This window comes from Lampetra fluviatilis, chromosome 19 (assembly GCF_964198595.1).
Source record: "Lampetra fluviatilis chromosome 19, kcLamFluv1.1, whole genome shotgun sequence".
NCBI lineage: Eukaryota > Metazoa > Chordata > Hyperoartia > Petromyzontiformes > Petromyzontidae > Lampetra > Lampetra fluviatilis.
Genome location: NC_136293.1, coordinates 7,924,173 through 7,935,581, shown reverse-complemented (window position 1 = coordinate 7,935,581; position 11,409 = coordinate 7,924,173). Strand labels below are relative to the sequence as shown.

Below are 11,409 nucleotides of genomic sequence, written 5' to 3'. Positions count from 1 at the left end.
TTATTAAGCTCACGACATAGTAATTGAATCACGTGGGTAGAGGAATCGTTGTGTCGATTCGCATGCGTTTGTTTTTATGGGTCGTCGATGTCGCAATAATCAGCACACTGCGCTCGGCTACGAACCTGGCCACCTGTTGTCGATTCCCGATCGATTCCCGGTCACGGTGTCTGAACCGATCCTGGGCTCCCCCAGCGCCTGTATTTCATCAACTCGCACTAACCGGCGTGGCGAAGTTTGGCCAAACAACCCCCACGACAGACACGGGGTGGGGAGACCTTCAGCGAGCAGCGGATTAACAAAGGACTGACAATGAGTATTGTTTTTCGATTTAAAGCTTTCGTGACTGCAGGGATTCATCTTCTAGGTTATTTCGGTGAAGTCACGTAGAATGGAATAATAAAATAATACAAATAAAACATAATAAAATAATTCTCACGACGTTTCGGCCACAACGTAAGTAGCCGTCCTCAGGTGGAGAACAGGTCTGTCGAGGAGACTCTGTCTCCACCTGAGGACGGCTACTTGCGTTGTGGCCGAAACTTCGTGAGAATTATTTTATTATGTTTTATTTTTATTATTTTATTATTTCCATTCTACGTGACTTTACCGAAAGAACCAATAAGATGAGTATTGTTTTTGCGTGCGTTGTATGTAATGGGTTGGATGACTCCATGTGGCATCTCGTGACCTATATATATCAACATGCAATTATAAAGATAAGCAATTCTCAAATCGAATCATGATTTTTTTAAATCGCGACAATTCATAGCATTTCCGCAGATTGAATCGCCATATCTCTAACGTACGTATATCTATCTTAATCAGCTTAAGCCTCCAGTGCATCACGTGACTTCTTTGTGGCCACCCCCACTCTGAACCCATCCCCTCTCCCCGCCGCCCACTGTGAAAACAGACTCTATTCCGTGTAGCAATGTCGAGGGAGGCCCCGATGATGCAGTTTCTTCCTCCCTCTCCTCATATATCCTGAAACATTTGCCCCCGTTCTGCGTTCCTTTTCCCTTAATTTTTCTCTTATTTATCATTACTTCTCTTCCCTTTCCCGTTCCTTTTCCGTATCCCCATGAATTCCAACCTTGACCCTACTCCCCTTCCCGTGGTGTAGCCACGGGTACAACGTTGCTAGTAGAGTGAAATTGCTCAGGTCAAGAGGTCATCAAGGCCGATGTCTCTGATGCCTTGTGATATTCCCCATTAGACTACTGCTGGGATATAAAGGTGTCCAGTAGATGGCAATAGATAAAACACGTGGGATCGTGAACCCTTCTGTGCGGACCTCTTATAATAAGGTTGTTTTCCCCCTCCTATAGGTATGGTGGGTGTCCTACAGGTTCTCCGATTTCTTTCCACACAAATAGGTTTGTTATTTTATAAAACACTGAATCGGGTGAACAATCTAAACGAAGTGCCGGTCGTGCAGTGGGCAGCGCGTTGTGCTGCGCTATGAACCCGGAAACGTGAGTTTGATTCTTTGGCCGTGGCTCTCAACATCGGTGACTCGAGCGAAACACTATCTGCATCGCGTTTGACCTTCCACCACCCGGCCGCCCGCTCTCCCCTTCACCAACGCGCACTGACCAGCGTGGTGAAGTATGGTCAAACCCCCATGAGCTACGCGGCGTTGGGAAACCGATCTTCCAACGGGCGCTGCACATTACATACCGTTCATTACAATCCAATGTAGCGGGACCATCCAGAAACAAATACAACCATAATACTCAATGTGATATGTAGATGGCGCAATAATGTTTTATTAATGACAAATATCCCCCGCTCCACGCCCGATCGCCTTTGTCTCCCCAGTGCTGACATTTACACATTGCACCAGGTACTCATATCAAGGCTGTGAGTGTGTGGAATAACCATTCGTTATTAATCACACACCCAGAAAGCAATCGTCTGCGTCTTTAGCAACGACCGCCGCTGGCACCACGAGGTCGCTCACGCCTGGAGACGCAGCAGCAGCAGCAACAATCACGGCGTGAATGCGGCTGGAGGGAGAGATGGAGCGACCCGCTTTCGTGAGCTCTCCCTCTTTCTTTCGCGCTCTCTCTCTCCCACGCTTCTCTCTCCCTCCCTCCTCCTCTCTCTCGCTCGCTGACCAATAGCGGCTTGTAGCTGCACATCAGCCAATTGAGTCTCTGCCCACCCCCACCCGCCACTCGTGTAGCGAGAGAGAGAAAGAGAGCGAGTTGCGTTAAACGGCTGCCGATCTCAATCGCGTTCACATCAAGCCGGAGCTCGCATTCCGCACCAGCCCTGCAGCCGTAACTCCACATCGCCTCCGGCCCGCGTGAAGCGGCGGTCTCTCCGCGACCCCGACACGCACATCCACCCACACACACACATCGACTCTCTCGCACACACGGACACACGTACGTAGCCCTCCCACAAGTCAAAAACTACGCCTGCACCAACACCACCAGCACAGCCGACGTCGCACGCTGCGACCGAGCACACAAGTTGCTTGACGCCGCGCGAGCAGCAATGGCCCTACCGGACAATGCCAACAAGCTGACCAACGGGGAGGCGACCTCATTCGCCGAGGTCATCGAGCTGAACGTGGGCGGCCAGGTGTACCTGACCCGCTGCGCTACGCTGGTCAGCGCCCCCGACTCGCTGCTCGGTCGCATCTTCTGCGGCAAGCCGGGCGGTGGCGGCGGCGGCGGCGGTGGCGGCGGCGGCTCTCTGGGCGAGAGTCTCTCGCGGGACGGCAAGGGCCGCTACTTCATCGACCGCGACGGTTTCCTCTTTCGCTACATCCTCGATTACTTGCGCGACAACCGGCTCGTTCTACCCGAGCACTTCCCCGAGCGGAGCCGCCTCCAGCGCGAGGCGGAATTCTTCGGGCTCCCCGAGCTGGCCCGCTCGCTGGCCCCGCGTCGCATCAGCACGCAGAACTCCATCACGGACGACGCGTGCGCCAGCGACTGCGACGAGAGTTCGCCGTCCAGCGAGACGACGATCCGCGGAGGAGGCAGCAGCGGCGGCGGCGGTGGCGGTGTCATTGGGACGACCACGTCCCAAAGCTCCGGGCTGCAGTGTGGAGTCGCTGTCGGCAGTGGCGTTGGTGGCATCAGCTACGAGCGTCGGCCCGGCTTCATCACGGTGGGGTACCGCGGCTCCTACACGGTGGCGCGAGACAGCCAGGCGGCGGACGCCAAGTTTCGACGCGTGGCGCGCATCATGGTGTGCGGGAAGACGGCGCTGGCCAAAGAAGTGTTCGGCGAGACGCTGAACGAGAGCAGAGACCCCGACCGCCCGCCCGAGCGCTACACGTCGCGCTACTACCTGAAGTTCACCTTCCTGGAGCAGGCCTTCGATCGGCTGGCAGAGGCCGGGTTCCACATGGTCGCGTGCAACTCTAACGGGTCCGCGGCCTACGCCGGCGACCTGAGCGAAGACAGAATTTGGACCAACTACACCGAATATGTCTTCTTCCGTGAGTGATGATGATCCTGATGATGATGCTGCGTTGGCACGTGGACTCTGCTTACTAAACTATCGACTCTCCCCACCCCCTCCACAACCCACAATCCCTTCCCACTCCAACCGCCGCCAATCCTCACTTCTCCTCCTCCTCCTGTAAAATGACCCACGACCGCGCACCGCTAATGACCCGAGTTGAACTCCGAGCGCGGATGCGTGGAACCCCGAGACTTTGTTGTGTGTCCGGCCGGCCGCGCCGACGTCTCTTCCCTCGTCTTGTGAAGACCTTTTATTGTGTGGACCCGAACTGATTCCCTTTGCCCGATCCAACCAGATCCGATCCGATCCTCATTTGTACTGCCTCGGTTCCTTGACTGCTGCTGGTGCTCCTGCCGATGATCGTGCTGCTGACGATGCCTAGATGCTTCTGACCACGTGCGTTCACGCGCCATCGCTCGCATTTATTATTGACCCCTGTGCAAGTATCTCATCCTCCCTGTTTCACACCCCCCCCCCCTCTTGCATTCCCCCCTCCCCCCCCCCCACGTCTTGAACTTATGTTGCCTTCTTATCGGCTGCGGCAGCAGCGGCGTCAGGCGACATTCATTACGGCAGATGAAAGCACTCTGATCGATTACAACTAAACATAGTGCTGTTTGTTGCTGGTCGCTTTTGGGGCGTGTGCTCAGCAGCCGTGTGAAATTGAAAGTCAGCCCTGTGGCGGGGCCCTGTTTTAAAAAGTGGTGGGGGGGAGGGGGGCGTACAACTCACGGGTAATTGGGGGGGGGGGGTGGAGGAGGCGACGGTCAATGTTAGACCAGCTTTAAAACAAATTTTAAAACGCCAAACACAATTGGCCACGACGCGATCCCCCAGTAAACATTCCAACGTTGGCCCAACGTTGGGCCAACGTTGGCACGCGATGGCTATGCGCGCGCCCCTTCAATCCAGCGCTGTGGAGGCAGCAGCGAGGGTAGGTGGATCGCACGCGGATGTTGTGAAAACTCCCTTCCCCGTGGCCGTCGAGGAGTAGGAGGGATGGAGGTGCCTCTAGCCCCCCTTGCTGGCTCGCCCAGGAGAGGGCCGTGCAGCCAGTGGAGTCTTCGCCGTCCGCTGTGCGTCTGCTCCGGGGAAGGTGAAGGCTGTTGCTGACCCCTCGCGCGCGTGGGGAGTTCTGCTCACTCCCACGAATCTAAAGACTCGTCGATTCATTGGCTGAAAAGATCTTAACATTTAACAACAACAAAACCTTCAACATAGCGGCAGGACCCTCCTGAAAAGCAGCCCTGCGACTCAGTGTGGCTGTTATGGATAAATAAGTCAACTCCAGTACTGTTATCACGTGGTTGGGAAGCTGTGGCCCAACGTCGGCCCACCGTTGGGCCAACGTCTGATAGTAACCAAGCTCATTCCCTCGTCACGCTTTCCGCTCGTGCTCTCACCTCCCCGTGTACGCGACGGGGGTGGCGACGGCTTCGAGAGGCCTCCGTGCAGCGGTGGATAGATCATAGCGGCTGGCGCTGATGGCGATGTGACGCCAAACGGAACGAACACGAAGGGAAGACGATGGGACCATGCCATGCCCTGTCGCGCATTCTGCCCTCGCTCTCACCTGCCGCCGCCGTGTGTGTGTGTCGCGTGTGTGTCGCGTGTGTGTGTGCCGCGAAGGCTGTGACGGCCAGCCGCTTGTTGCCATCGTCACTCGCGTTCACTAGCGGACCAATGTTTTGAATATAAATGTTTAGAAGAGGGGAGCGGTGGTGGTGGTGGATGATGGTGGTGATCGTGATAGGTGGTAGTGGTGGGTGGTGGTGGTGGTGGTGGAAGGTAGTGGTGGCGGTGGGTGGTGGTGGGTGGTGGTGGTGGGTGGTGGTGGTGATCGTGATAGGTGGTAGTGGTGGGTGGTGGTGGTGGAAGGTAGTGGTGGCGGTGGGTGGTGGTGGTAGGTGGTGGTGGGTGGTGGTAGTGGGTAGTAGTGGTGGGTGGTGGTGGTGGGTGGTGGTGGTGGGTGGTGGTAGTGGGTAGTAGTGGTGGTGGCGGGTGGTGGTGGTGGTGGGTGGTGGTGGGTAGTAGTGGTGGGTGGTGGTAGTGGGTAGTAGTGGTCAGCGTTCAGCAGCCGGCGCGGGGTAGGCTCAGACCCCCTTCAGCAGCAGCACCACCCGCTCCCCGAGGCGACATCACGGCACACAGTGTCGCTCCCACGACTTCACAAACGAAGGAAACAGCCCCACAGACAGATGCCACGTGACAGACATCTCGTTGACCTATATGCACATGCATACACACGGTCGTCGCGTGGATCTAGCATGGGCCCTGGTGCAGGGAATAAAATCCCCTTCCCCTACCGCCCTCCCCAGCATCATCTTCATAACCTGGCAACTTGACCTCTCCTCCCCCCCGCGGTCCCAGGGGCTCTTGGCGCAGTTGCACCGCCTGCGCGAGCGATGGCTCAGGCAGCCGAGTGCCGAGGTTGCGTGTCCCGAGTTCTGTCCGGCAAGAGGTCCGAAGCGATACACGGAAACCATTGACAACCGCGTTGCTATTGCGTCATAATAGATCGATGGTGACGTCACTGCTAAACAGAGGACGTTTGTGAAAAAGAGCTTCATAGCTCCTCAGATTCCTCCAGTATGAATAAAGATTCTGAATACCTCTCATGCAACTAGTTATTTGGCGATGCTTCTGCTGCTGCGTTGACAGTGGTGCACAAGCACAAACAACAAACAAAACACTCCCAACACATTCGTAAATAACAACACTGTTGCCTTAAAAAGGAAAACTATATATATTGATATATAACAGTAACACGTTTCGGGCAATGGCCCATTTTCAAAGCACACAAATGACGAATGCGTTGAGTTTTGTTTATCGCAGTGACGTCACGATGTCGGGCAGCACGTGACGAGCACAGCAAGCATGTTTCTTCGATCGATCGATACATCGATTAAAGGTCGATGCTTAAGGCTAACGAGAGGCACCGGTGAGTGAGTCACGTGCCTCGTACTTCGTCGTACGCACGAATTGGTTCACGTGACCCCCCCCCCCTCGCCAGCCACTAGAGGCCGCTGTATTCACAACCGAGGTGAACAGATGGAATCACGAGCAAGAATTGTAAAAAAAAAATCAATATATGAAACAAATTCTTGTTAGCGATGCTGCTGCGTTGGCAGTGGTGTACAAGCAGAAACAACAACAACAACAACTCAACACATTTGTCAGTCATAACACTGTAGGTTTGATTCATACAACATAACAGGCGACGTTTAGGACAATTGCCCTTCATCCCAAAAAGGGTAACTGCCCGAAACGTCGCCTATTACACACTGAAATTAACGTCGCCCAAAGCGTTCGTTTTCTTTATCGGGCCACGCGTGATGTTGATATTGACGGAACGCGTTAAGTTGTTCTTGTTGTTGTTTGTGCACCACTGCCTACTCACGAGTAGCTGCACCAGCAGCAGCAGCACCACAATTGAATCCACGAATAGACGGCACCGTGTCTCGCTCTCTCGTCTCGGTCGCGAAGTCTGCTTTGCTCAATGAGGCCGCACCCGCACCACAACGGCGGAGAGAGATTTACGCTATTGATCGTCGCACGCACGGCTTGATGCGTGCCGCGTCAATTCCGAAACTTTCGATATCATTCTTGGCGAATCGCGCGTCTTCAGCGACAGGAATCCCAGGATGCCTCGGACATCGGGATGACACATCGCCACGTGTGGAGCAGACGCCGAAACAAAGCCTTGCGAGATCACCAACTCAGCACATGCATGCGTCAATAGCACTGTGTGTGTGGCATTAAAAGGGATATAATGTATATGAAACAGGCGACGTTTCGGGCAATGACCCATATGAAGAAGAGCCATTGCCTGTAACGTAGCCTATTATATGTTTTTTTTTTCATTTAAGACCACGCAGCGTAGCTGTTGGCTAACGTGTTTAAGTTGTACAATTAGTGATGTTTGTGCACCACTGCCAATGTAGCAAAAACAGCAGCAGCCACAGCAGACAACTCGCGAGATGACAGATATAAGAACTGATTGTCTTTCTTCTATTTGTAAGTTGCATAATCCATTAAAATTATTTACGTGGCGTGGTTAGCCTGATGTGGTGTCAACGTGTGACGGAGGAAAATAACGAGTAACCAATTCGTGACCACTATTATCCATAATAAAGGATTTTTGGGTTAGGTCGTGTGAATATAAGTGCGTTGTTAAACCCGCCACCACCAGCCTGACGATGCTAGTTGTAATCACCAGCAAAACGTCGTACTCGAATTGTGAATGTTGTGGGTTTACTCCCCAACACATCGGTGTGCTGAAGTCGTCAATAAATTGGCACGTTGTGTTTACGTGACAAATCTTACGAATTGGCTGTGTCGGGTGGTGGCATGTTTAATGGGACATTTATATTTAAGCACTCTAACCCCAAAACTACATTTATTATGGAAGATAACCATTATCAACAACAAACAAATAACGGACAATCACCAATACACAGATCATAAAACGCTGAGATTCCAGTACAACCACTGAGTAACAGCTCGGCTTTATACGGCTCAATATGTAATTCGTTAAACATGAACACATTGTGTCGTCTTATTCCGTACGTGGAATCGTTTCTCTGTACCTGTCCAGAGCTGGCGATGTGTGCCGCGATTTTTCGTGGGCTGGTTTCTTTTTTTTACTTGCAGTTGCGGCATGGTGATAACTGTTGTCGCGATGATGATGATGATACATTGGCATTGGTACACAAACACAGATAACAGCAACAACGACAGCACAAACTGAAGACGTCGGTCAAATATGAAAAAATATACATAATATAGGAGGGGGGTGGGGGTTGGGTTAGATCGCATAAATATAAATGTGTCTTCACTTAAAGCTTTCGTGGCTGCAGGAATTCATACTCTTTTGGTCTTTCGATAAAGTCACGTAGATAGAAAAATAAAATTAAAATAAACTTCCTGAGGACAATTGCTTGTGTTGCGATCGAAACGTCGTGATATTTTGAGTATTTTACTATCTACGTGACTTTACCGAAAGACCGAAAGCGTACAAATGTGTCGTTAAACCCCACCACCACCCGACCCAGCCAATTACATTCATCCCTCTATTTAAGACCGAAACAGGAGGATTTCTCCACCACTCTGGCTGCCGCCTGATGAGGCTGGCTGTAATCACTTGCGAAACGTCGTACTCGAACGGCACATGTTGTGGGTTTAACTCTCCAACACACAACCGGTGTTGAATTCAGTAACGAATCGACAAGTTTTGTTTACGTGACAAACCTTACTAATTGGCCGTGTCGGGTGGTGGCGGGTTTAACGACACATTTATGCTTACGCGATGTAACTCAAACCCCCCCTCCCCCCTCTATTATGGATAAGATTGGTCGCGAAAGCCTACGACGTGTTAAACAGATGTACAATTGGTGACGTTTCAGGCAATTGTCCCAAAACGTCGCCAATTGTATTTATATATATACACTGTATGCGTGTGCGTGTGTGGGGAGCGGTAGTGTAGCGGTTAGCGCGCTGCGCTATGAACCTGGCGACCCAAGTTCGATTCCCGCTCACGGCTAACACCAGTGACGATTATCTTGAACCGGTCCTGGGCCTCCCCTAGGTCGACTCAGCCTTAAATGAGTACCTGGTGCGGTGTGTAAACATCGCCACTGGGGAGACAAAGGCGGTCGGGCGTGGTGCTGGCCACCCACCCCCTTGTGTGCCGTTCCGGCCTTCATAGGTGCTCGCTAACAGCACTTGCCCCTACAGTCTGTTAAGGCTATACGGGAGATCTTTGTATATATATGGTATATATCTAAGGCAGTGCTGCTGACGACTGCGTTCAGCTTCATCTTTATAGCAACATATGTAACGGTCGACGTTTCGGACGATGGCCCTTATTTATGTTTTCCTTTGAAAGCCACACAACTCGGTGTTGGTGACGAACGTGCTGTTTTTTCTGATCATAACTGTGACTGGCTAGAAACCCGTCACGTGTATATTATTTCACAGTAACTCCTGATGATAAATGTCAACATTTAACAAAACAATATATACAGTATAGCGATGCTGCGTTTGGCAGTGTTGCAAAAGCACAAACAACAACACAAAAATCAACACATTTGTCAATAACACTGCTCTGAAAAGTAATATATACAGTAATTATAATATATGTGAGCCGATGCTTTGGGGCAATGTCCCTTCTTCTTCAGAGCACATAATTGCCTGTGATTGGATGGAATGTCCCCGCGTGTCTTTATTTCCTCCAATAATTTAAATTATAAAGGGCGTGCAGATGTTTAATCTCGTTCGCCCCTTAGGACAATATCGTATCCGTCCAATAGAATTTCCCAAAACGTTTCCTCTAATAAATGGCACTTTATGTAGATTAAAAACAACAATTATTATTAATTGTTAACCGGGTCAGTCAATGTAATGTACTGCTCATCTCCCGTTTACAGCCCTTAGCCAGAGGAGTGAATTTCACATTCCTATGGCAGGTGAGAGGGGCGAGTCCATCCATAGCACAACCGTTGTTGACTTCCCAACCAAGTAGTATGAATTGTATAGACCCCGCGTGAAAGCAGCACACATGGACTCCTCTATTATGAACGAGTTAAATTGCAGAGGTCTGTTCGTAAGTCGATTTGTTCGTAAGTGCAACTTTACTCCTGTCGATTCCAAACGTGTTTTACGGAGTGTACACTAAACACGGGGAATGGCTTTAAAAGTTGTATCATCTCCTGTAGTTGTAAATGCCACTGGTTCTTCACGTTCTGCAGATGTCGATGCCACCACCGCCATCCATTGCGCGGCGGTTGAACTTACGACTCTCGGTCCGAACGGGCAACTGGACACACGAACAGGTTTGTTCGTATTTCTGAAAGTCGAATTCTATTAATTAGAGGAGTCCCTGTATACGCACAACTCTGTTGCGTGTCTCAGCGTGAGAATGCGAGGCACGCGGTAGTCTGTCGGCTGGTGATAGACAGGGAGTCACTGTGCAGGACAGTCTGCCTGGGCTCTTTGCCCAGGTGACATGTAAAGTTGGGAATGTGGTTGGAACCGTTGACCCAACGTTGGCCTAACCTTGCGCCAAAGTTTGCCCAACTTTGGCGCAAGGTTGGCTCAACGTTAGCCTCACGGTGGTCTAACGTTGAACCAACCTTGGCCTAACCTTGGCCCAACGTTAGCCAAGTTTGCATGTGTGCTGGATTGTTGGGTTGTACTGTGTGGCCAATGTATCGCTACGTTTGTCGCTATACAAACACGCGTTCCTTCCCATTCTGACTGCCCGTGCACAACCGAATGCTGTTTACTGAGTCTATTTGTCTCTGTGTTTATTTATATTGTGCGTATACAGCATAATATACATCACCAGTAGATATGCCTCTGTGTTGGTGTGTTCGTGTGTTGTGTGGGGAGCGGTGGCGCAGTGGTTAGCACACTGCGCTACGAACCCGGCGACCCGAGTTCTTTTCTCGCTCACGGCCAACATCGGTGGTGAATATCTGAACCTGAACCTGGGCCTCTCCTAGGTCGACTTAGCCTTAAACGCGAACTTGGTGCGGTGTGTTAACATCAGTAAACACAGGGGAGGCAAAGGCGGCCGGGGGTTGTGTTAGTCATCCACCACCTCGTATGACGTACCAGCCTTCATAGGTACTCGTAAACAGCACTTGCCCCAACAGCCTTCAGATGCAGGCTACACGGGGGATCTTTATCTTTGCGTGACGTCTTGTGTGCGATATCCGTGTGTAAGTGTGACGCACGCATGCGTCACACTAAGTCATAATATAATAATCATATAAAACTAAATTAAAATTCTTTCAATTTTAGTCAGGGATATAATCGATGGAAGCGATGCCGGGACGGAAGTTCCCAAGACGGACAAACACGAGGGCACCGCTCAAGATGAGCAGCAGGAAGACAGAAGGAGGAGCGCCGGGACGG

General features: G+C 51.4%; 1 protein-coding gene across 1 annotated transcript; it reads left to right on the top strand.

The window, feature by feature from the left end:
- The first annotated feature begins 2,038 nt into the window (after nucleotides 1-2,038).
- LOC144937599 (BTB/POZ domain-containing protein KCTD12-like) lies at nucleotides 2,039-10,839 on the top strand. Its single transcript, XM_078864927.1, has one exon. The coding sequence runs from the start codon at nucleotides 2,509-2,511 to the stop codon at nucleotides 3,469-3,471; it is 963 nt and encodes a 320-aa protein (XP_078721053.1). The 5' UTR covers nucleotides 2,039-2,508; the 3' UTR covers nucleotides 3,472-10,839.
- The last annotated feature ends 570 nt before the right edge of the window (nucleotides 10,840-11,409 follow it).

Bases quoted from the DNA above. Each gene is read 5' to 3' on its own strand.
- LOC144937599 (XM_078864927.1), top strand. From the start codon at position 2,509: ATGGCCCTACCGGACAATGCCAACAAGCTGACCAACGGGGAGGCGACC.